Source organism: Rhinopithecus roxellana, chromosome 18 (genome assembly GCF_007565055.1).
Source record: "Rhinopithecus roxellana isolate Shanxi Qingling chromosome 18, ASM756505v1, whole genome shotgun sequence".
NCBI classification, from domain to species: domain Eukaryota; kingdom Metazoa; phylum Chordata; class Mammalia; order Primates; family Cercopithecidae; genus Rhinopithecus; species Rhinopithecus roxellana.
Genome location: NC_044566.1, coordinates 46,644,311 through 46,670,974, shown reverse-complemented (window position 1 = coordinate 46,670,974; position 26,664 = coordinate 46,644,311). Strand labels below are relative to the sequence as shown.

Below are 26,664 nucleotides of genomic sequence, written 5' to 3'. Positions count from 1 at the left end.
TTCTTCATTATACATGTAGAATACTCAAGTGAAAATTGCCAGATTTAAATACCGCAAGGTGGTAACATGCAGCACAGAAATCAATATATTAATGTACCCTCTAATATAAACATTCAGCAATTTTGCATTCTTATGATATAAAAATGCCTTACGCTGCAGAGCTGAATGAGAAAACCTAACATTGGCTTTGAAGTAAAAAAGCTATGAGTTCAACTTACAACTACATTAGTTATTATGCAGCCTTTGGAAAGTTCCTCGAAGTCACTGAACCTTAGTTTCCTCATCTGAAAATGGGGGGGTGGGACTGGGTGGGTGGGAAATGAGAGTCCATCTCATAAAACTGCAGTGAGGAATAAATTAGTTATGTCATAAACCCAGAGCCAGATATGTTGTGGGTATACTGTAAAATCAGTTCCTTTTCCTTTCTTGGAAATCACTTTCTTGTTGACAAATTAATAAAATAATTCATATGTTCATTATACTTTTGTTCCTTAGTTGAGCTTTAAATGAGTAGCATTTTATATCTCTTGGGTACTTATTCTAGTGTTTTCCCCATTTTCATCAAAATTTGACTACCTGTTTTTCATTAACATTGTTTGTTTATAAATACTATGGTCGAAAATTAAGAAACATACTGTATATACGGACCAATGGAACAGAATAGAAAACCCAGAAATAAAGCCAAACGATCTTCAACAAACCATACAAGACATGATGGGGAAAGGACATCCTATTCACTAAATGGTGGTAGGAAAACTGGCAAGTCACATGTAAAAGAATGAAACTGGATCTCTCTCACCTCAAACAAAAATCAGCTCAAGATGGATCAAAGACTTAAATCTAAGACCTGAAACCATTAAAATTCTAGAAATTAACACTGGGAAAACTCTTTTGGACAATGGCCTAGGCAAAGACTTCATGACCAAGATTCTAAAAGCAAATGCAACGAAACCAAAAAGAAATAAATGGAACCTAATTAAACTAAAAAGCTTCTGCACAGCAAAATAAATAACAAAGAAAACCCATAGAATGGGAGAAAATACTTGCAAACTATGCATCCAACAAGGGACTAGTATCCAGAATCTATCAGAAAGTCAAACAAATCAGCAAGAAAAACATAAACAATCAATCAAAAAGTGGACAAAGGACATAAATAGACATTTCTCAAAAGAAGACATACAAACAGCCAACAAACATATGAAAAAAATGCTCAAAATCACTCATCATCAGGGAAATACAAATTAAAACCACAATGAGATGCCACCTTACTTCTACAAAAATGGCCATTAAAAAGTAAAAAAAAACAGTAAATGTTAGCATAGACATGATGAAAAGGGAATGCTTATTCACTGCTGGTGGGAATGTAAATAAGTGCAACCTCTATGAAAAACAGTATAGAGATTCCTTAGAGAACTAAAAGGAGATGTTTGATCCAGCAATCCCACTACTGGGTATCTACCCAAAGGACAAGAAGTCATCCTATGAAAAAAACACATGCACATGTATGTTTATAGCAGCAAAATTCACAACTGCAAAGATATAGAACCAACGTAAGTGCCCACTGGCCAATGAGTGGATAGAGAAAATGTGGTATATATACACCATGAAACCATGGAATATTACTTAGCCATAAAAAGCCATAAAAAAAGTATTTTTTAATGGAGTATTACTTAGCCATTTTGTTTTCTTAAAAACAAAACAAAACAAAATAATGTCTTTTGCAGCAACTTGCTCTCACTTGTAAGTGAGAGCTAAGCTATGAGTATGCAAAGGCATACAGAGTGATATAATGGGTTTTGGAGGCTCAGAACGGGGAGGGTGGGAGAAGAGTGAGGGACAAAAACGTACATGTTTGGTACAATGTACACTACTCAGGTGACAGGTGCACTAAAATCTCAGAATTCATCCAGGTAACCAAAAACCTCTTGTACCCCAAAAGCTATTGAAATAAAAATAAAACAAAAACATTGCAACACATGTATATCCTAGACGGCTCCTTTATATAGATGAGCAATCATGTGGAGAAGGCCCCAGGTGTAATATGACAATTCACAGGCCCAAGCTTGTGTACTACTTTATCCAAGGCTCCTCTCCCATCAATAACTGGCCTATTTCCCCATTTTTCATATCTAATGACATGCTATGACAAGAGAAGGGGGTGAAAGTGACACTGTGCAAATGTGAAGACGATTCAGGAGGCCTTGCCGCTTCAGCTTCTGCCCTCTTGCTATGTTTATACCATCACATGTAAAGCAGAGTTTAGACTACTGAAGTTCAGGGGGTCAAGTGAAGGAGAAACAAGATGTCCTGTTTGCCAGACACATGAGTGAGACAATCCTGGGCCTCCAGGCCCAGCTGCATTGTCAGATGGAATGTTGATATATGAGTTACTCCAAGTGAGACCAGTAGAACAACCACTCTATTGAGCCCAAGAAAAACTGCCAATCCACAGAATCATGAGCAAATAAATGGTTGTTGTTTTAAGCTACTAACTTATGTGGTGATGTGTTACATGAGAAAAAGTTATTTCTAGGAAATACCTAAATAAACACAATTAGAGTAAAATAAAATACGGCAATTTGGCAAACCTTCTACATAACAGCAGTTAAAAAAAGTGCTGGATAAACTGAACTACTGAGATGACAATACAGTTAATGAAAGATTAAGATATTAATCTCACGTAGTTTCTGTTAGAGAGTTATTCAACTTCTAAATTTCTGGGGTCACTGTCAACTCTTAGATTGTCTAACCATGAAAAACCAGAAAAACTTTTGCTATTATAAGCAGATATCAGAAGCATGAAAAAAATACAGTTTGAGTATCCCTTATCCATGAAATGCTTTGGGTTTTGAATATTTGCATTGTACTTACTGGTTGTGCATCCTTTATCTGAAAATCTGAAATGTTCCAATGAGCTTTTCCCCTGAGTGTCATGTCAGCGCTTAAAAAGCATTAGATTTTAGAGCATTTCAAATTCTGAAATTTTGGATTTGGGATGCTCAATCTGTATTAATGAAAACATAGGACTGAATAAAAGATAAATAACAAAGATTTCAGAATTTTAATCTTAGAAAATAAAGAGGTCAGAAAAGTAGGGGGTAGGGAGGGCGGGAATATGTACCTGTGCCTCCATGTGTTAAAAAAGGTATCTCTGAAGTTTATGTTCAGGTAAGATTGTTCAAAATGTAAGGAGAGGAAAGCAGGAAAGTAATCCAGGGGGTGTACTACAGAAAACCATGGCTGCAGATTAAAGAGAAGCCAAGACCTAAGGGAAGAAGGTTCTACTTCTGTGCTGTGTTGTTTGGCCCTAACCATAACCCACAATAGGGAGGATGAAAAAAGCCTAAAGTAGGGAGCCTGTATTCACCCTGTGGCAAACGAGCTGGAGGTAGGAGCAAGAAAACTGAAGATACATAAATTATTTTCTCAGTATGTTTTGGCAAGGTAAACCAGTGTTTATCCCAGTTGGAGGCAAAAAAGCAGTTAACTCTAATAAAAGTTTTGTTTTGTACCCATAGAACTTCAAAATTGACCAATTGGAGTCTAGAATTCTCACGAACACTGGGATCAGCTTAGTCAATTACAGTCTCCCCATCAACTAATGACAGCCCCAACACAGAGAGGACTGCCAAGATGACAGGGACAACTCTGGAGCCATCTTAGCCATCATCTGGAGAAAACCTTTCTGAGACTGAAATTAATTCAGAGGGAAACTGGAGAGACGGAAACTGCTAATGCTTTGTTTGAGAATCTGGATATAGCCACATCAGAACAAGCAAAAGCTAATCTCCAACTTCCTAGATATTTGAGCAAGTAAGCGCTTTTTTGGTTAAAAGGGGGTGAGCGGGGTGGGGGGGGATGCCCTCGATATATGAGACACCAAGAACACATCTTTTGACCCCAAAGAACTACTCCACAGCACAAGAGAAGACACTTCCTTTTCTCTCATCTTTGAACCATGCAGTGATTACAAGGATTCCCTCAGTTCTAACACATTGTGAATGCTTCCTGCAGCCTAGGGGTAGTGACTCCATAATTACAAGCACATAAAACTCATGAAGGATCATCAGAATGGCACAGGTGATATCCCTTGGTGACTAGTCTAAGGGATGTGATGGGATACAAGTTCACTGATTCCTGTCTTAATTTAAAAATTATTTTTTCTAGACAACTGAAAAAACTTTTTTTTTTTTTTTTTTTTTTGGAGACAAGGTCTCCACCCAGGCTGGAGTGCAACAACATAACCTTGGCTGACTGCAACCTCTGCCTCTCAGGCTCAAACAATCCTCCCATCTCAGCCTCCCAAGTAGCTAGGACTACAGGCATGTACCACTATGTCCAGCTAATTTTTGTATTTTCTGTAGAGATGGAGTTTGCCATGTTGCCCACTCCTGGCCTCAAGGAATCTGCCCGCCTCGGCCTCCCAAAGTGCTGGGTAAAAAAACTTTAAACACCAGATACATATAATAACTGACTGATAATTATTCTTACTTTGATTTTCTTTCATCATGTCCATCTCTTGGATTCCTATCTTCTCGGATCTCTTCTCGCTTTTCTCTGCGGTCATCTCGTCCTTTGTCTTTGTCTTCCCAATCCCTCTGGCGTTCTCGTTCTTTATCCCTTTCTCTCGCTCTTTCTCGTTCCCGTTCTCGCTCTCGCTCTCTCTCCCGTTCTCGCTCTCTTTCCCTCTCTCTTTCTTCTCTTTCTCGTTCCCGTTCTTTTTCCCTGTCTCGCTCCCTCTCTCTTTCCCGCTCTCGATCGTGGTCTCGGTCTCTATCCCTTTCACGATCTCTCTCTTTTTCTCTTTCTCTCTCCCGTTCCCTAGCACGTTCTCTTTCTAGTTCTCTCTCTTTTTCTCTTTCCCGATCCCGTTCACGTTCCCTCTCTCTCTCCCGCTCCCTGTCTCGTTCTCGTTCCCGATCTCTCTCTCTAGCCCTTTCATCTCTTCTATCATCCACTCTGTCTACTCTTCGTTCCTCTCTTCTTTCATCACGCTCAAGCTCGTCATTCCTTCCCTGATGTCGAATTGGTGAGCTTGGTCTTTGATCTACAATGAAAATCAAGTTTTGTCAGTGATTAATTTGACAGATAACCTATTGGTAAGACAGCATGGTAAATCTTAAATTTTATCTGTGTATAGGGTCACACTGGCAACAAATTACAAACCGAGTAGCATATTTAATTTTAACTTAATATCCAAGTAACAATCACCCCTAGACCTTAAATTTTTTAAAGATAATTTTTATTTGCCCTCTAACTACCATGTTTCCTGCTCCCCGTCAACCCCCTTCCCCACTCCCACTGATCCACCTTTGATCTTTCTCTGCATGCTCCCTACCCTACCTCCAGCCCACTGCTCCAACCCCACTTTCTGCCATCTCTACCCTTCACCTCTGATCTTCTCTGTCCCCCCAGCAGGACCTGAGAACACTGGTGGCAAAGGATAGGGGCAGCAGGAGGTGTAGAACATAGGAGCTGAAGGAAAAAAAAAATTTCCCTCGTAAGTCACACCTCTAATTTCAGGCCAAAATATATACAAATCAAAGTGCAGCTATTATGTGAGGAAAATATAGTGAACAAAACATATGTCAGAATTTGTTGCTGCAATATCAATCTCTTATCATGAACTGTAATATTAAGGGTACTGATGTCTAGCAATCTTGAAATAAATGTAAAAAGTGTTTCATATTAGTGATATATATTTGTAATTAATAACCAATTACTAATAAATTAGAAGCTTTACTTAATTATATAAATGACTACTCAGATGAAGAGTTGTTTTCTTAAAATGTTAACTGATAACCTCATCACATTCTATTTAAATTTTTTCCATGTACACACAAATCACATAAACAGAGTAAATGAATGCATGCTGCCCAAATACCCCGTTGAGCAGAAAATTAGTCTGGGATAAAAAAACGTATAAGAGGATGGCATGAACTTTTTCAAAGAGATAGTCATTTTTCAAAGCAACTACTGTAGTCTGATCTAGGCTACTGTGATGTTTCCATTTACATACTATATATCTACTGGTTGTTTGATAAATATCATAATAATAAGGCCAACAGGTTGGTAAGTGGAACATCTAACATCAACTCATTAAGCAGAATAATTTTAGGATGTTTCTAGGAAGGGTTCAATATGGTACTTTGGATTTCCCTTCCTAATCACTGATTAAAAAGACAAGATCTATCTATCTTTACTATTTTAGAGGTTATAGACCCAGATACAAATGATCATAGCATTTTAAAGTGAAATCAAAATGAAATCCTACACAGTCGCTTCTCCCCCCTTCTATTTAAAAACAGAAATTATGCTCCAGAGTTGTCTTCCCAATGTCACAGAGATGACAGATGCATTAGAAGTCAGTTTTCTTAAATGCTTTTACTTTTGATGAAACCAACTTCAAGTGGCTCTTCTGTATCATACTTTGGATTCCTAGAATGCTATCTACCCATCTTTTGTATTGTCTGAATTCCTAGTTTGAAGGAGTCATACCAACATCATAATCATTACAAGATAACCTGAAACAAACTCAATACCATAACTTATAGCAAATCATACTTTAAATTTCTAATTACAGCAATATCAGCAAATAGACTATTCAGACATGCTTTAATGGGAGATATATTTTATTTTCCCAACCAAAATATCAATGCTTTCTTCAAAGGAAAATGCAAAGAATATAAGAACATCACTTTAGTATGTCTAAACTATCTTCCCCTATCTTTCCCCCAAAATGTGTTATTCAAAGATGTGCTTCTACTTACACATTTCCTTATTTTAATAAACGACATACCAATTCATTAAAGCTGATAATCTCTGAGTTGTGTAAGTCTCATCATATCCAAGTACCATCAACTTCACTTCTAAAATATTTCTTTGTTCCTTTCTCTGTCCCCACAGATATAGTTATTAACTCAGACCTTGATCAGGTCTTCTTAGATGCCTATGTCATCAACAGTCTAATTGGTATCCTTGTTTTCAATCTTTCCCAACATCCTTAATATGTTTTTGATGAAAATTATTTCTTCCAACGGCTTAAAAGCAGTTATCTTGTAGGCAGTGAAAGGCAATTAAAATCAAATTTTTAGCCTGACTAGGCTAAAGTTGGGTCATTTACTACCTGGCCTATCGTCTTTCATCAGTCCTTTTCTCTGGCTTCTTTTCTACCTTGCCAATTATAGCATACTCTGACTTCAATATTGTAACATAATTCCTTACTACTCCGAAGCACATGTTTCTTTCAGTCCTGGTGTCTATACATGCTGCACCCTCTCCCTGTAAAGTGCTCCTTCTATAGTTTCCTTTTATCCTTCAGGCCCTAATTCAGATGTCACTTCTTTAGACAGCTTTCTTGGAATTGCTCAGAATTGAGTTTGCTCCTTTGTCTTCTCACAGAACTTTTATATAGAGTAGTAGCATTCATCCTACTTTGCTTTTTTGGATGGGGAGTTCTTCCCTCTCCCCATTAAATTCTACAAGGATAAGAATTATTGTACCTCAAGTGCCTAGCAAAGTGCCTAACATGGGTACTCAACAAATATTTGTAAAATATTCATTAGCCTCCAAAATATATTTTTATTTCAATCATACATCTGATAATTATCGAAGTAGTTACAGTAAAATTAAAATAGAGAACTGAATTCAGAAGACCTGAGTTTGAATTCCAGATCTGGAACCTACTTCTCTATAATATTGTAATCTTACTACTCTTAGATCTAATCCCCAAAACTCTGAAAACATGAATTGTTTTATCATACCTACACTTACAAGGATATTGTAAAGATTAAGTCAGAATATATGTAAAGCAATTATCAGAGTTCTTGGCACCTAGCAGAAGATCAATGTGGCTGAACTAACCATAAGATTGAAACCAAATGGTACTACTGAATTCAGGCATGAGATGAGAAAAATCTGAGCAAGGATATGAAAATAGAAAAAAAGGAAAAAAGAGATTTTAAAAAAAGTATCATCAGTTCTAAAAGTCCTAGGGAAGAAATAATTTCAGATATCAAAACAGAACATAGAAACTCCAGCCCTATCTGTAACTAAGGAAATTCTACATATCTTTTAACCAAAATGCATTAGGCTTACCATACAAACTCAACCCAATCAATTCTCCTACTTCTGATCCTATCTATGCTCCCAAAAGTAGACGATGCCTTAGAAACTTTATTCTTCTTCTACTACTAACCAATCAAGATATAATATTACCTCTTTGATTCAGCCCATAATAAAGTATCAATATTCAATTCTCTGGGCCATCAAGTTTCATGCTATATTAATCTAGGCATTATAGTGAACCTTACTTCAGCCAAGGTTAGTAAGACCTTCATAAAATTTTTAATGTTTAAAGGCCCGAATAAGTACAGAAACAAAAGCTTGCCAAATTGGCAAAGAAAGTATTTACAACGCTTCTTAAAAGTGCTTCCTAATCTTGCTTCAAAATTGATTTAAGAGATCATCTGATAGATGAACAGAAAAAGTTTTAGCTTAAGACATATAAGAATGCAAAATTAGCTAAAGCAAATACTATATCTTCTCAGGATAGAATACAAATAAAATATTTCTCTAAACAATCCCTAGCCCTATCATTTTTTTTTTAATTTTTTAATTTTTATTTTTTTATTGCTCCTCTCTGAAAGTCCTTATAAAATTCTATTGATCACAGCGAATGAGTGAGTAGCCAGGATACTCAGATGTGAAGTTTAGGTATTTCTTGAATCAGAATTGCCTGGAATGGAACCCAACCATCTACATTCTTTAAAGGTTTGCAAGCTATTTGGTTAAGATGAGAGACACACAGCAGGGCACCCAAGTTTTTGCACTTTGTTGCCAGTAGGTACTGGTCACTAGATATTGACATAATCCCTCCCAAACCATGTGAACAAAGATTATATGAGTATATATAATAGTTTCAAGTGTGTCATCAAGCACAAGCCTTAAAATATATTTTATATTAAAAAGTAAATTGGTAACTTTTAAAAAACAATTCACCCAATTGATATTGTTCACTATTTAATAAAATTCTGTTTGACAAACCTCTCTCTCTGTTGTCGCGACGGTCTCGCTCTCCATGTCTTCTCTCAAAGGAAGAATCCCTTGCTTGATCTCTGCTGTCTCTTTCAGGATATCGGTCTCTTTCAGGATAGCTACTTCGAGTTTCCCAGCTGTCATGATAGTTGCTATTACTACTGTGACTATCAATTTGAGAACCTCTTGAGCCTCGACTTCCTAAACAAAGGACAGTCACACAAATGTTTACCACATACACTTTATTCAACAAATTTCATCAGTCACATCTTTCCTCCTAAAAACCACTAATATATATATTTAATATTCCAAAGTGTGGTAATCACTCCTGAAAAGAGTATCAAGCAATGAATCAGAACAACCAAGGTGTCCAATGACTGACCTGAGTAGACAAAGTCTCAGTTTTCTCTATCTATATAAAAGTCATACGATAAAATCATAAAACTATAAGATTCATTAAAGTTAACCTGTCCCCCCCGCCAAAAAAACACTATTTCTTCATATCTAATTCACAGATATATAAAAATAATGAAAAAAATGGGTATGTATTATTGCTTAAATACAGTTTACAGTGAAAACATTCCAACATAGAACACCAAGGTTAATGACATTAAATTGTATGTGAAAATTTTCATTAACATATGTGGGAAACAAACGTTCACAGTGGTTTTGTTCGTAACAGCCAAAACCTGCAAAGTACACTAATGTCTTTCAATGGGTGAACAATTAAACTGTGGCACGTGCACGCCATGGAATATTATTCGGCAATAAAAATAAATGACTGATACATGCAACAACTTGGATGAACCCCAAGAAAAAATTATGCTGAGTGAAAAAGCCAATCTCAACAGGACACATACAGCATTATTCCATTTATGAGACAATTACAGGATAAAGGACACATAAGAGACTGCCAGGGGTTGGGGCCGGGGGCCAGGCGAGAATTGTGGCTATAAGGGGATAATAAAAGGCAATCTTAGGATATTACAGATGAGTATCTTGACTATGGAAATGGGCTACACATATGATAAAACTGCATAAAGCTACATACAGACACACACCCAAGTGCATGTATACTGGTGAAATCTGAATAAATTCTATGGATTGTACCAATGTCAGTTGTTTGGTTTTGATACTATACTACAGGTAGGATGTGAGATGTTAACACTGGAGAAGTTGGGAGAAGGATAAACAAAGTTTCCCTGTACATTTATTTGCAATCTCCTGTGAATTCCTAATTACTTCAAAACAAAATGAAATTAAAAAAAAAAAAAAAAAAACCTTTTTTGAGCAGGGAGGGTTAGAAGTAGAGAAAGAAGCAGTCCTGGGGCTGTGATAATTTAGGAATATCTGGCAAAAACAGACGGAAACTCTGAGGGCCCTGCCCTTAACCTCATAGAATTACCACAAATCAATCTTGATAATCAAGATGAGTTCACTCCAAACATAAAAGAACATATGACAAACTAACCCACCCAAAGTCAGAATCAACAAGCACTTCCCCAAGATTTAAAAAACAAACAAAAACACAAAGAATATAAATGTAACAGGCTTTTGAGACCTAAAAGATTTACAGCATGATTCTATGGGTATTTTAATAATCAAAATAGATATGAAAAATATTTTAATAATTAAAGACCAGGAAGAAAAAATGTAAAACATTTTTAAAGACTACAAAAAGGCTACATATAACATCTAGGAATGAATGGGTTAACCATCAAATCAGATGCAGCTAAGAAAGAACTGGTAAACTAGAAGTTAAGTCTGAGAATATGACCTAGAGGCAAAACAGATAAAGAGATGAAAAATTTAAAAGTTAAGAATGAAAGAAGATACAATGAGGAGATTTACTGTGTCTAAAATTATATGTTGTTTAGAGTTACATTAAAAAAAAAAAAAAAAGCCTGAAAGGATAGAAAAAGATATATCAAACAAATACTAACCAAAAGACAGCTGCCAGCAAAACAATCTTCAAGAAAAATGCAGGCTGAATGCCCTTTATCTGAAATGCTTGGGACCACAGGTGTTTTGGATTTTGGAATATTTGCATTATATTGATTCAGCATCCCTAATCTGAAACATTGGAAATCCAAAATACTCCAATAAGCATTTCCTCTGAGTGTTACGTCAGCTCTCAAAATGGCTAGATTTTATCAGAGTTGCTAGTGGCTATAGTTGAAAAAAAAAAGAAAGAAAGAAAATACATTAAAAAGTTTGAGATTTTGGAGAATTTCAGATTAGGGATGCTCAACCTGAACCTGGCATAAACAGTCATTCTATAATGAATAAAGAAATAAACAACTCATCTTATGTGTACCTAAGAGCAAAGCCTAAAAGTAGTCAAACAAAAAAATGATCAAACTATAAGAAGAAATGAACAAATGTACAAATTCCACAATGATAGTGGAAGACTTAACTCACCTCTCTGTAATGACAGAACAAGCAGACTAAGAAAAATTACATGTAGATTTGAAAGTGTAGTTAAACAAACTTTATCTTAGAGAAACACTCTGCATTCAACCATTACAAATGCAACTCCCTTGAAAGCATATGTAGAACACTTACAAAAACAGACCACTGAGCCACAAAATAAGAGTTAACAAATACATTTCCCAAAGAACTGACTTTCAACAGAGTATTTTCTGACAACTGAAATGGGGCGAGAGAACTTAATCCTTAACGCAATAAAAAGCATCTGCAAAAAATCCACGAACACCATACTTAGTAATAAAATGCCAGCAACAATCCTTTAAAATCTGAAACAAAGCAAAGCCCACTCTACTTATATTTAACACTGTATTGATAAAAATGCTCAGCAGGTTACTGACAGAAAATTAATAATCAGAAAAGAGCCAAATCAGTCTGTTCCTAGGAACATTTGTTAAGACAATCTAATTAGATCAAGAAAATACAGCAACATCATTTAAATGTAAGATTAATATACAAATGCCAATTACCATTTCCATGTACCAACAAAGCATTAGAAAATGCAATGTTTTAAAAGACACCATTTAGTGACATACGTACACAGTTATTCACTAAAGCATTGTTTGAAAGAGATAAAGATTGGAAAACCAAAATACCCAGTAATGCAGCACTTGCTGACTTTATGGTATATTCTACAATAGACAACATGTGCCAAAAGAAGAAAATAGCTGTTTACCACAAAGAAAGACATGAAAGATATTTTTACTGGTTGAAAACAGTAGGATATAAAACAGTACATAGTTTTTTCCAGTGTTTTTAAAAATTATTTTTGTAAATCCAGAGGGGAAATCAAATGAATATTTATTTGCTTGCGTAAAATGTTTTTTGGGAAGAATATATACAAAGCTGGCAAAAGAGTGGTCAGGGTACAAGGGAGGCTTTTCACTATATATCCTTTTATACATTCAAAATTTTGAACCATGTAAATGCATAATTAAGAATTTTTTTTATCTTACAAAATGTAAAAGCACTATTTACAATGGCAACAAAAATAGAGGATACCCAGGAAAAAAAAATGTAAAAAATATTGGAAATATTATAAATTAAGTTGATGCATTTGAAATAAAAATCCAACAATTTTTTATGAAATTAAAAACTGTTTTCTAAAATTGACATGAAAAAGTAAAGGGTCAAGAAAACACAAGGCAGCTCAAAGAAGCTAAAGGACCCTCAACACAAATATGAAGCTGTAATACTGACCAAGGATTGACTAACAGACCAATGGAAAGAATAAAAGTGATCAAAGTTCTGCAGCAGTGTTTGGGGAGAGGGGAGAAAAGCAGGTGGAGGTAAAGAGAGGACATGATAATTAAGTCTCAGCAGTTTGGAAATAGTTACAATATATTTAAGTCATTTGGGTGATGGCAAATACTTTTTATGAAAAGAAAAATGGCTCAAGATAATGACATGTGGCAGTTTGACAGGGTCTGAAGCAAGTACAAATACTGAAGAATACACAAATCAGTCATTTCTGATGCGAACAATTTTGAAAACCCACCACTTTAATTCTACTTTAATTTAATGAACATTTTATCATATTTATAACTATTTAAAAGAAAGTAACTTCCTTGTGATTCTACTTTTTTGTCTGATAGTGATTTTCTTAGTGTTCTACATTAATCAAGATGACGGGCATGACTGGATATAATTGGGGGGGTCTAGCTCAAGCTCCATTTACCTTCTGCTATTTTAACTAGTAATTCCAATTAGGAATTTATAAGGAAGACTATAAGTTCAATTAATTAAAAATTACTGTGACAAAATGATAACGAATGTAAGAAACAACATATTAGAAATCTTAGGAGATGTTATACTTTCTATATAAGACATAGTTCATTGACAAGTCAAAAACCTTACCCTTTTCAGGTAACTCAGGAACTCTCCCCCTACTTCTGCCCATTCGGTCATTTCTAATTTCACTTCGAGACTCATTTCTGGACTCATTCCTTATTTCAGTACGAGAACTTTCTTCTCTCAAATGGTTTCGGCCATAACTCCGGGATTCTTCTGGATATGCATCCTCCTTTCGATGAGTATCTCGACCTTCACGGTCCCTGTAGTCATGGGCATCACGAGTGGACCGAGAATCTCTGGGATCACGGCTCTCTTTGGTATCTCTGCTATAATCCCTCATCTCTCTTGAGTCCCGAATGTCTCTGGAGTCTCTTAGTTCCCTTCGGTCCCTAGTATCTCTGGCATCTCTCCGATCCCGACCATCTCGAGGTTCTCTGTCATCTCTGTGGTCTCTAGAAGAGCTCTGATCCTGTTCATACTCTCGTTCTTCTCTTGAGTCCTTTTCTCTGTCTCGTTTGCCCCTAGTATCTATAATGCAATTTTGGAAATCGACTGTAATTGCCTTTACAAAGTTTCAGAAAACCAGACAACATATTTAATACAGAACTTTAAAAATTTTATTACAATGACAATTCATGTTCTTTGCAAAAAATAAGAAGCTAAAATCCCAAAGATAATTAACACTTGATAACAATGTTCTTCATTAAACTCTGAACATGAATTTCCTCTGCCCCGACTTACCTATACTTACAGATCCTAAACAACTGAAACAAATAAGTTGATCTCCTATCATTGATGGCCTACTTTTTAGAAACCACTTTTATATATAAAGACACTTCAGTTACTTTAATCTTTTCTGTCAACTATTAAGCCAGGCTAAACTAGACCGTATGTGACCTCCTCAAAAGTACTTAAGTACTTGAGGGTAGCCTATGGTGAGTAAGCTAGCTGGTTAAGTGATATTGTTATTCACTCTCTTTTCCTGCACTTTTTAATGGTATAACACTCATGTGTGCAAGTCTTTAAAGCTTTCTTAGAGCACTTTCTAGCTGGGTGTGGTGGCATGTACCTACAGTGCCAGCTACTTGGAAGGCTGAGGTAGGAGGATCGCTTGAATCCAGGAATTCGAGTTCAGCCTAAGCAACATAGTAAGATGAGACTTTTTCTCTTTAAAACGAACAAACAAAAAAGCATTTCATAGAAAAAAAAATACTTTCACTTTTTAACAGCTGGACTGAATCACACTGACTATCTGAAAAAACCATGTCATTTTATAATAAAGAAATAGAGACCCAAAACTTAAATGGCTTAGTCAATCCCATAATTTGGAAAGATTAGAAACCACTCTTTACATATATTTAGAAAGGGCATAAACTGATTATAACAAATCGGATATGAAGCCAAAGAATTAACAAAAGAACCTCAAAGAATAAATTCTGCCCTTTTTATCAGATTCTTCTGCAAGTATACTCTGGATATACTCTGGAATTGCCCTAGTCTGAGGCTATTTTGGCAACTCTAGCAGCCTCATGCCCAAAACATTATAAGTTTACCTCCTTTTCTCTTTGTCTAGTGGCTAGGCCCACAGACTTTCTCATGGACCTAAACATCTTGTAACCACAAGGCCCTCAGACCCTCATCAATAACCTATCTCCCCCACCAATTCCTTTGTCCATATATCCATATCCACAAATCCCGTTTAAGGACAAAGGCAAGAGGCAAAGATCTGACATATCTCCATCCCTTTCTGTAAATATCTTTCACTTCTACTCCTCCCCCAATACCAGCTGTGCCTGGAAATGTGTTCACTTAGTGCCAGATCTTTTTCTCATGATGCGCCCATCTGTCTTTACAAATACATCTAGATACTGTATTTTGTTCTTTACCTACCTCCCTATCCTTCCACCGAAATTATCCTTATTTCAGAAAATGACATCTAAATAGAGAGGAACAATTTTTTAAGTACTTACAAAGAAGTTAAAACAATTATGGTTTGTTACGAGAAGAATCCCTTAATACAAGCATTCCTGTGAGACTCAATTGCTTACTATTTTCCCTTCATTAGTATGTTTAATAATGTTAATGGAGTTTTCATTCAATAAGAAGTCATTAAATATGTACTATATTCCTGATCAATTCTAGTTGTTAAATATCTTATTAAAATTTAGAGAAAGGTACAACATAAGAGAATTTTCCCATCTTACCAATGTTCCATAAATACTGCTGTGCTGACCTAGTCCCAAAATCATACACACACACAAAAAATTCTATCAAATAGGTGCTTTCCCCAGTCCCTGCCTATTTTCTTGAATATCATTCTCAACTGCCATTTTCTTGAACAAAAGAACCCAATTAATTATTGCTTGCACTGTTGATAGGAAGAGAATACTAAATTCAACATGTTTCATAGGAGACTGCTGTACTCCACTCACACAGAGGCGCTTAAAAGGCAAATTAAATATAAATGTTGTTGCAAGTAAGCATTTCCTGAGTACTTACTATGTTAAAAAATGAACACAGGAGAAGTTAGAAAACAGACTTAGTTAAATCTACAAAGACCAGAAGCTTAGACAAGAAGTAAAGAAAGAGATGAGAGCTATTAAACAGGCTTTATTGCCAGGTAACAATAAAATCTCAGCCTGAATAGGGAGTAGCAAATCCAAAGTTAACTTAATTCTCTCTCAGGGATACAGAAAGGAAAACCGCTTTGCTTACTTCTTTATTATGACCTAGAAATTTGACGAGTTGGTTTGCAATGACCTTCTGCAATTCCCCCCAGCCTTCACTCCTTTATCAAAACACTTCTGACGCTTTCAAACTATGCTCCCTGATTTGTTGCTTTTCTTCCCTTAACCTCGTTTTCAAAAGACATTAACTCAGCAATTAAAAAGGATGCTCTAAGGATCAGATGGCCAAAAATTTCTAGAACTTGAGAGTACTTACTCAGCAGAACATCTTTTATTATTATTATTATTATTTTTGAGATGGAATCTTGCACTGTTGCCCAGGCTGGAGTACGATGGTGTAATCTCGGCTCAATGCAACCTCCGCCTCCCGGGTTCAAGCAAGTCTCCTGCCTCAGCCTCCCGAGTAGCTGGGACTACAGGCGCATGCCACCATGCCCAGCTAATTTTTTGCATTTTCGTAGGTACGGGGTCTCACTCTATTAGCCAGGATGGTCTCGATCTCCTGACCTCGTGATCTACCCACCTTGGCCTCCCAAACTGTTGGGATTACAGGCATGAGGCACCGTGCCCGGCTAGAACATCTTAACTAAAGAAAGCACCAGCTTAGCATACCTGTAAATACCAACTTGTATATACTAATAGCTTACATTCCCATGTTGTTAAGCATCTCCGATTGCCCTCAAGAATTCTAGTCTGTGTGTTACAGAAGACTTAACAGAGGAAAGTCCTCCTCCATTTCTTATTACAACAATGAAGCTGGATATCCAATTTTTCAATTAAAAAAATCAAAGTAAAGTACACACCTTCCCTCCTTTCATGACGTCGATCATGAGACTGTGAAGTTCGTTCATGATCATGTCTTCCTTTCTCTCGCATTGGAGAGCGATGCCTTGGAGGACTCTGCTTTCTCTGAGGAGACGACAAAGAATGTGAAGGATAAGGAGAGGCAGAGCGTCGTAAAGGTGGAGTTAGTGTCCGCTGATAAGATGGTGAAGGAGTTCTTTTTCGACGAGGAGAAGGAGAATGTCTTTGAATAGATGATCCCGATTGTGAGGAAGATGAGTGATGTCTAGAAGATATAGGAGAATGATGCTGTCCTGCTGGGGAAGTAGACCTACAAGGAAAAACAGTAACAATAAAACATGTATTCCAGAACTTCGTTTCTAGCCAAAGGAAAATCTTTAAAAACAAACAAGTGAATGTAAAAGTATAGATAATAACTCCAGGATAAATTTTAATTCACAATGCTGTAAAATTATAAGTAAGTCACTTTTTAAAGATGTGACTTAACTTTAAGTCAACTAGAAGCAACAGTTCAAGCACAGATACGCGGTGCTTTTCTCCCAGGCTTTAGTGCCAAAGTACACTGCATTTTCCAACATACACCATCTACCCTAACTTAAAGTATAGAATTCACTCTGATAATCTGACAGTGTGAACAAGTACTTGGAGGGAGAAAACCCACAAACTACGGCAAAACATACTACTGAGATCCAGATAGAAAGTGGCTGTGAGAATGCCTGTAAATTCATGGCTATGGGAAAAGGAGAGCTAGCATCAGCTAAGACAAACAAAAAGTCCACGTTGCTTGGGTTGACATTTAGGACGATGAAAGAATCCTAGAGTTAAGGAAAGGATAACAAAATATATACTGTCTTTAACTTAAGCAATCTGCCTTCACTGTGGGCAGCACAAACTGAGAGTTAGTTCATAGTTCGTGGTTCAACTAACGCCTCCTCTATTCCCTGCAAATCATTTTCTTTCACTGCTACCAGAGAAACAACACATAACCTCATGAAACAGACGTGATCATTGAGTACATCTGAATCACTCCTAGAGTCTATTATGCCTGGGTCTTGTCCACACTTTTGTGCAATAACTAAGAAGCAGCAGCAAATAATGTTCAAAAAATAACATTCTAGACATGCCTAGAGAAATATCATACTCCTCAAAGCAATCATCTCAAGAGCTAGAAGCTTATTCAAAAAAATTCTGATTTTTTTAGTCAAAATATTTCTGTAATTATCTTCAGTGTCTATGATAAATATTTTTTAGTATGTACAATGATGGCACAAATCATTACTAATTCTAAAGCAGTTTCTCAACCCTAGCACTACTGACATTTTGTACTGGGTAACTCTTTGGAGGAAGGGGAGTGTCTTGCACAAGACATATAGGATGTTTAACAGCATCCCTGGCCTCAACTCACTAGATGCCAGTAGCAGCTCTCCCATTCCAAGGTATGACAATAAAAAATTACTCCAGACATTGACAAATGTCCTCTACCAGGCAAAATCACCTCCAGTTGAGAACCACTACCTTAAACTATGTTGTTTATAAATGATGCCTTAGTAAACCTTCCATCAAATAAAGGTTTCAATCTATAAACTACTTATAGTTTATAGTTATTTATATCCTACTACTCAAGGTCATGGCCAAGGTCTGATTTTTCACAAAAAAATATACAACTTTTGGCATAAATGGGTTAACGAGGTCATGGAATGCCCAGATATCTGGCTAAACATTATTTCTGGGCACATCTGTGAGGGATTCCTAAAAGAGTCTGGCATTTGAATCAGTAAACTGAGTAAGTCAGGAAACCGATCTAATATATTAGGAAGAATTTGCAGAAAAGAATTTAGGCAAATAAAAATACCTTTGGGTAACAGTTGACTGAAATAAAAAGTCTGCTAACTAGAACACTACACTCACCTAAACATCAAGTTTTCTGTGACTTGATTAAAGCTTTACGCTTTAATAAAATAGTGATTTCTTTCTAACATAAAAAGGTAAGCCATAAGCCACTAAAATTTAATTGACTCTAAATAGAAATTTATTAACTTAACAGATAACATGCGTGGAAGTACTCAACGGGTCTTCGCCAAATTTGGAAAACCATTTATGATTAACGCCCATTTAAATGCATCCTACTGAACAGAAAAATCACTGCAAGAGTAAAAATTAGAGTCAGTATTGTCTGGTGCTTTTCAATTTCAATTTCAACTTCATTAGGTTCTAGTAAATTTTTTTATTTTTTATTTTTTGGGGGACAAGGTCTCGCTTTGTCGCCCAGGCTAGAGTATAGTGGCATGATCATGGCCAAGCACTCTTGGCTTCCTGGGCTCAAGTGATCCTCCTGCCTCAGCCTCCTGAGCAGCTGGGACTACAGGCATATGCCACCACACTCAGCTAACTTGTTTTATTTTTATAGAGATGAGGTCTCACTATGCTGCCCTGGTTGGTCTTGAACTCCTGGGCTCAAGCAATCATCCTGCCTCAGCCTCCTAAAGTGCTGGGATTACAGGCATGAGCCACCATGCTTGACAGTTCTCGTCAATTTAAAAAACTAAAGAATGGTTCTCCACTGAACTGATATTTTGGTTACTTGAGTTTATTTCTGGGGTATACTTAAAATTGTTTCAAGAATGTCTACAATAGCCTTATTAGTTCATAAAACTTAAAAAGATAAAACAGTTCATATATACTATCTTTAAAAAACACATTAGGATCCAATCATGTTTCTATTTAACTTGATGTCTATAGCATGGAAGAAAAAACTTTAAACTTAGGATAATCAAGCTATTATATTAAGGTCAGAACACTAATGTGTTGTCAAATAATGGCTTCAACTTTTTAACTATATTTTCTTCTTACTCAACCTTCACCTATGTCCATTCTGCACATACAAAAGGTATGATTCTAAGTAATGAAACTGTCTTGAAATCTGGTGAAAATTAACAGTACTTTGGCTATAGACTATTACAGAGCTATAATAAAGTACATTTCCACTTAGAATAGAAGTAACTTCAGATTAATTAGTCGTATGATCTATAATTGGCTGGTTTCTTATCTGAGGAAAAAAAATAAGTGAAATTTGAAATTCAAATAAAGAAAAAAGGAAAGTTTATTTAATGAAGAGAAGCTTAATACTTTAAAACAAAAATCTGTATAATGTAAGCAAGAGCACTGTGATTTATTGTATACAGGGAAAGTTGATCTTTAGTCTGACTAGATTCCAATAAAACACTTTTTAGTGCTGCTATAATTAGGACATGATGTGGTGTGGAATGAGAATATTCAGGGTATATTTCATTGTGGGAAAAAATGTGAAAATTAAGAAATTTAAAAATAAAAACTCCTCTCATTCAAGACGCAAGTAATTTCACCTGCAAACTAATAGGCTTACCCCAGACTTACTTAAAAATATTAACACCAATTTTTCTCTCAAAAAATGGTTTCTATTTCTCAAATATGAAAATATGCTTATATAATGCAACTAACATTCCTATTTTAACCTTTAAAATCATGTAAAATGTATACATTTTCAAAAACCAAAGGTAATATGGGCACTACCAAAATCAACTCTGTTTTCAGTGATAAAATATAATACAACATAATACGCATTTTACAAGTAGAAACATTTAGGTTCTATTACTTTACATATGAAGTTTATACTTATTAAATCACTTTAATTCACTCAACAAATATTAAGTGAGCACATACTAACCTCTAAGTATTATTTTTGGCAATGAGGATATAGAAATGAAGAGAACAAAACCACTAACATGATAATAGTAATGACATTAATAATAGCAAGTAACATATATTGCTACTACATGCATGACACTATTTTAAGTGCTTGTCATATATTAACTCACTTAATCTTTATGACAATCTAATAAGGTAATTGAATGTGATGATTAATTTTACGTGTCAATCCATTTATGCCTAGTGTTCCATTATTGGAACACTAAGCTTGTGGGAGTTATTTATATCCTACTGCTCAAGGTCATGGCCAAGGTCTGATTTTTGACCAAAAAATTCGCAACTTCTGGCATAAATGGGTTAACTGGGTCATGGAATGCCCAGCTATCTGGCTAAACGTGATTTCTGGGCACATCTGTGAGGGCTTCCCAAAACAGTCTAGCATTTGAATCAGTACACTGAGTAAAGCAGATGGCCCTGACCAATGTGTGTATCATCCCATCTACTGAGGGCCTGAACAGAACAAAAAGGTGAAGGAAGGTTACATTTTCTGTTTGCCTGACTGCCTGAGCTGAATGTTGATCTGCCCTTGCTTATCAGGTCTTATACGCTGACTGGAGTCAGCTTTCTACCTCTTCACACTTCTGAATTACACCACCAGTTTTTCTGGGTCTCCAGCTTGTAGTCAGATCATAGGGCTTTACAGCCTCTATAATTGCATGAGCCAATTCCTTAAGTAAATCTCATTCTAGACATATCTTCTATTGGTTCAGTTTCTCTGGAAAACCTTGACTAATACCTCGAGGGAGGACTGGAAACCAGTCTCTCTAGTAACAGAGTCTATGGTCTAGGGAGCAAACCAACAATGACAAAGCAAGACAATTTCTGCTAATTAATGTAACGAAGTTTATAAAAAAGGACAACAAACAGAACTGTTAGGTCCAAAACAACCACAAAAAGTATGTGCTTTTTATTCTTGGAGCTTAAAAACAATCTACATGTGTGTGGCAGGAATACCAGCTATTTGTCTTTTTCTAACCCTTGATCACAAAACACAAAAAGTACATCAGGGTGACTACTTTAGGTTGCTTGGTAAGGAAAGGACCTTTACTGGAGGATATATTTGAGCCAAGTGCTGAAGATCTGAGGGAAGAGCTTTAGGATCAACAAGCACAAAGGAGGCAGGAGGGATCTTGATGTATAAGAATAGAAAGAAGCCAAGTGGAACCACAATTTATGAGAGAATAGAGTCTCATGAGAGAATCAGAAAGCAGGCAGAGCCAGATATGGGCCACAGGTCATGGTAAAAGTCTGGATTTTATTCTAAGCATGAGAGAAAGCACTGGAGAGTGTTAGGCAGGTAAGTGCCATTTAAAATATAACAAGATCTTACTTGTCTAAATAAATTTGTAAGGTGAAAAAAGAAAATGCTTCTGTGTGATTTATTTTACACCTAGTAGCCTGCTACTCTTTTGCAGCAGGGTAAATACTCCCTGGAAAGGGAATCATTTCTAACTGAACAATCTTACAGAACTAGGAAGACCCTTGTCTGTGGGAATCTTTCAAAAGATCACTCCTCCATAAATACATAATGATACTTGTAAAACAGATTAGATTAAAAAAAAAAAACAAAAACCTCATACAAGTTCTAGATAATACAAGAAAATCTTCACTAAAGTACTAATAATTTTGTTCAGATTTCATTTTTGCATGCACAAATGCAGTACGGTTGGCTCCTGAACAACACAGGGTCACACTAATGTGAGTTTTCTTCTGCCTCTGCCAGCCTTGAGACAGCAAGAACAACCCCTCCTTCTTGCACTTCTCCTAGCCTCCTCAAAGGGATGATCTTTATAATGATCCACTTCCATGTAATGAATAGTAAATATATTTTCTCTTCCTTATGATTTTCTTAACATTTTCTTTTCTCTAGCTTACTTTGTAATAAGAATACAGTATATAATACAAATAACATACAAAATATGTGTTAATCAAATGTTTATGTTATCAGTAAAGTTTCCAGTTAACAGTGGGCTACTAGTAGTTAAGATTGGGGGGAGTCAAAAGTTATACAAGGATTTTCAACCGTACAGGGGGTTGATCTCCCAACCCCTTCATTGTTCAAGGGTCAACTGTAATTTCAAAAGTTTCAATTAAAGAATAAAAAATGTTAAAGACAACCCTTAAATTAACCCATCCTTTAATGCTATTCAAATCCAGAATAATTTAACAACTAATACTTTTATGAAACATGGTTCAAGATAAGAGCCTTACATAGACTTATTCAACAACATGGCTTGAACTAAAAACTGTACCTACCAATGTGATCAAGGGTTAGAAAAAGACAAATAGCTGGTATTCCTACCACACACATGTGGATGGTTTTAAGCTCCCAGAGTAAGAGAATCAATATTTAAAATACAATAAAACCCAAATACAACACACACTGGCATAAGACAACTGGCTCCTTCCGCTTGGTGGAACCAGTTAAAGTTACTACTTTCTGCTGGGGATAGGGTAGGGTGGCAAGAATATGAAACAGAGGACCAAACCAGGCCAAAAAACAGCAGGTAATCCAGTTTTGGAAGAGGAAGGTGCAGAAGTCCCCGATCTGCATTTCCCAAACATAATACCTTCCCATATCAGGCCACTGGGTGCGAAAGAAGGGAGATTTCTGAAATTACTGTCAATGGCCTGGAAGTCCCATCTAGTCACAGGAGCCAAAATTCTTCCCATGGTCATTTAACTATCAATGAAAAAGAAAAAAAAAATGCCACAACCTGGCACCAAACCATAGCCAGATTAGGATGGATTTTGACAGTGCAGGTGGGGGCTATTTTATTAATGTCATTATAACACAGCCCTACATTCTTTACAGAATTGACTCCATGTTATGCATTTCTGACTGAATCAACTATTGGAATAGGACTAAACTTCCAACCACCAGCTGCTACTAAAAAACTCTCTGAAAATACTTGAGAAGAGCCTCCCTCAAGTCTCCGATTTCGCAAAGCATGTTGGACAAAAGCTAAAAGTACAATTATTTAGGGTCATATCTTTCTAGATATGATTTTCTCTCCCGAAATCAACAAATTTTCCCAACATCATACCTACTGAAGAGAGTCCAAGCCTTGGTTAATTTCACTAAATGTGAAAGGCTTCTTTTTTATCCATTGTGAATGAATTGTTTTGATGTTTATAAAATGATTTCATTCTTAACATAAGCCTTTCATAAGCTTAGTGTGCAATATAATCATGTTTGGCTATATTACAAACCCCACATATTTGGAAACACTATTTCACACACATACACCCACACCCCACCACATTATTCTACTTGTACTAGCAGAGCTTTTGGAAATATTTTTGCTTACTGCTGCAATACCAGCTTTAGAACAGGTACTCAAGTAACTGTTGAATGAATAAATGAATTAGCACTTTTACTTCAGCACACCTCCTCCTAGTAAGCTTTCTGAGGCCTCACCAGAAGCAGATGCTGGAGCCATGTATGTACAGCCTGCAGAACCATGAGCCAATTCAACTTCTTTTCTTTATAAGTTACCTTGTCCCAGGTATTTCTTTATAGCAATACAAGAACAACCTGATACAACTACTATCAAGTAAAAAGCAGATTTCTACATTCAGGTAATTGTGTTGGTATGATTGTTTTTTAATTAGCTATGCTCTGAGTACTATTTTCTCATTTGGCCACAAAGTCCTACAACCTAGCATTATGATTAAAATATATCCCTGTCAGTAAAATCATATTGAAACCAAAATATCTGGCAGAATGAGCTACATGTAATTGCCAGATGGTTTTTCTGATTATTATCCAAGAAGATTTTGTGTTTAAACCCTTGTTCCTAAAATACTACTAATGTATTACTTTCCTGATTTGGCATGGGAAAGTATACAGAATATATACTAATATAAGTGAGTACACTTATAAAAGCAAGTATTACAGATCTACCAAAAGATCATCATAAATATTCAATTTAGGATTATCTAGACATAATAGGTTAGGAATATTAACACAGAGTATTCCCTTCAAAAATTATCTTTCTGACTAAATACCTAAAATAAACTTAATTTCCCTTTGATTTACATCTCTTCTAAACAATTTACAGGAAAAAAAAAATTAGTTTAGTTTGTTGGGTTCCCACCATAGTAGGCCCCGCTTACCTTTTCTTTTGCTTTCCCTGGTCAACCACAGGCCAAATATTCTAATGGCAACTTCCAGAAAAAAACAATTTATATGTTTTAAATTGCACACACTTCTAAGTGGCACAGTGAAATCTCCTGTCGTTCCACTCTATCCTAACCTGGACATGAATCATCCCTTTGTCCGGTAACCATACGCTGTATGCACTTGCTCACTGATCACTTTGTAGCCATCTCAGTTATCAGATTTGACTTGCAGTTTGGCAACAACAGTAATTATGCAGTTCGAGTAACCTTATTTTACTTAATAATGGCCCCAAGTGCAAAGAGGAGTGATGCTGGCAATTTGAATATGCCAAAAAAAAAAAAAAAAAAAAAGCCATAAAGTACTTCCTTTGAGTTCTCAGGAAGAAAAACTGTATGCTGAGGTTGCAAAAATCTACAATAAGGAATATTCTATACATGAAATTATGAATAAAGAAAAAGAAATTCATGCATCGTATATACAAGGTTCAGCACTATTTGCCATTTCTGGCATCTACTGAGGGTCTTGGAATGTATTCCCTGAGAACAAGGGGGGTAGAAATAGTATTTTACTATTCTCTGTAAAGAGTAGGTCATGGAAAGTTTATTTTAAAAAAATATTATGGGAAATTGCTATATTTTCTGAAAGCAGAGTAATAAATCCATAAGACTTTTTCTCTGCATAAATGACTAGTACTCAGGTTTTGATCAACATTGCATAAATAAATCAAAGCTGAGTAAAGTTGGAAGACACTGATAACATTCATTTAAGAGCTGAAGTCTCCAAATTATTCAATTAAAAATTAATCACATGATAGAATTTTGTATTAAACTTACAAATACTCTGGGAAGAGCACATTTTTAACAAACTTGACATGCCAATGACAGTTTGGGAGGAAAGTACTCAAATCCTTGACATCAGGTTAGTGTCCTAGGCTTCAAGAATGATTCATGATTCTAACATTTTTTTGGAGACTGGAAAAATCATGAACTTTTCTAGAAGGGTATGGGCACTCTCCCTCACCAAAACACATACACAGGCAAAGTTTTATACATAACTCAAGAAGCTTGTAGACCCCTAAAATCCACCAATGGACTTCGGGTTAGAAGCACCTGATATAGAAGGCCGGACAACTGAGACACAATTATCTATTATGAATCATGGATAATTCAGTAAGCATTAACTGTTACAACTTATTTTTGAATTTGGACAACTGAGTCACAGAGAAAAGCTAGAAGGATTTAAAGTCAGAGGATCGTGTAGCATTGTTGCATCTCCTATGCCATGTGTATGCACACCTATGCCACGTAAATGGGTAACTCAATAGAAAGCCATCCTTTAAGAAATGTAAGCAACCGCTTATATCCAGTAAGCCTAGTGGGTCATACTTGAAGGGGGACAAAAAAAAAACCAAAGCCAAAACCCACATATTTGGAAACACTATTTTACAAACACACACAGACACACACACACACATACCCCATCACTATATTACTTCTACTTGTACTGTCGGATGAATGAATTCGCGATTTTACTTAAGCACAACACCTCCTAGTAAACAAAACACCACTAATACGCCCATTATAACATTCAAAGTGTTTTTAAGGGGCATTTTTTTTCCAAAAGGAATTTAGACACTAAAATTTAATTACATTCCTTATCAATCTGAAGACAATGACAAAGACACTGTTTAGTTTTAAAACTAATACAGGTACACCTCAGAAACATAGGTTTGGTTCCCATAATAAAGCAAATATCACAGTAAAGTGAGCCACAGAAATGTTTTGGTTTCCTAGTGCACACACAATTATGTTTACACTATACTGCAGTCTTTGAAGTGTACAATAGATTTATATCGAAAAAAGTACAGGCCAGGCGCAGCGGCTCACACCTGTTAGCACTTTGGGAGTCCGAGATGGGTGCATCACGAGATCAGGAAATCAAGATCATCTTGGCTAACACGGTGAAACCCCATCTCTACTAAAAATA

At 36.0% G+C, this 26,664-nt stretch overlaps 1 protein-coding gene across 9 annotated transcripts in view; it reads right to left on the bottom strand.

Moving 5' to 3' along the window:
* ZC3H13 (zinc finger CCCH-type containing 13) overlaps window positions 1-26,664 on the bottom strand; it is a 102,767-nt gene that overhangs the window by 16,162 nt on the left and 59,941 nt on the right. For all 9 annotated transcript variants that reach the window (XM_030922096.1, XM_030922101.1, XM_030922095.1 and 6 more), the window contains 4 exons: window positions 16,808-17,118; window positions 13,381-13,845; window positions 9,046-9,237; window positions 4,492-5,047 (listed from right to left, as the gene is read on the bottom strand). In XM_030922096.1, coding sequence (XP_030777956.1) covers window positions 4,492-5,047; window positions 9,046-9,237; window positions 13,381-13,845; window positions 16,808-17,118 — 1,524 coding nt within the window. The remainder of the gene's footprint in view (window positions 1-4,491; window positions 5,048-9,045; window positions 9,238-13,380; window positions 13,846-16,807; window positions 17,119-26,664) is intronic.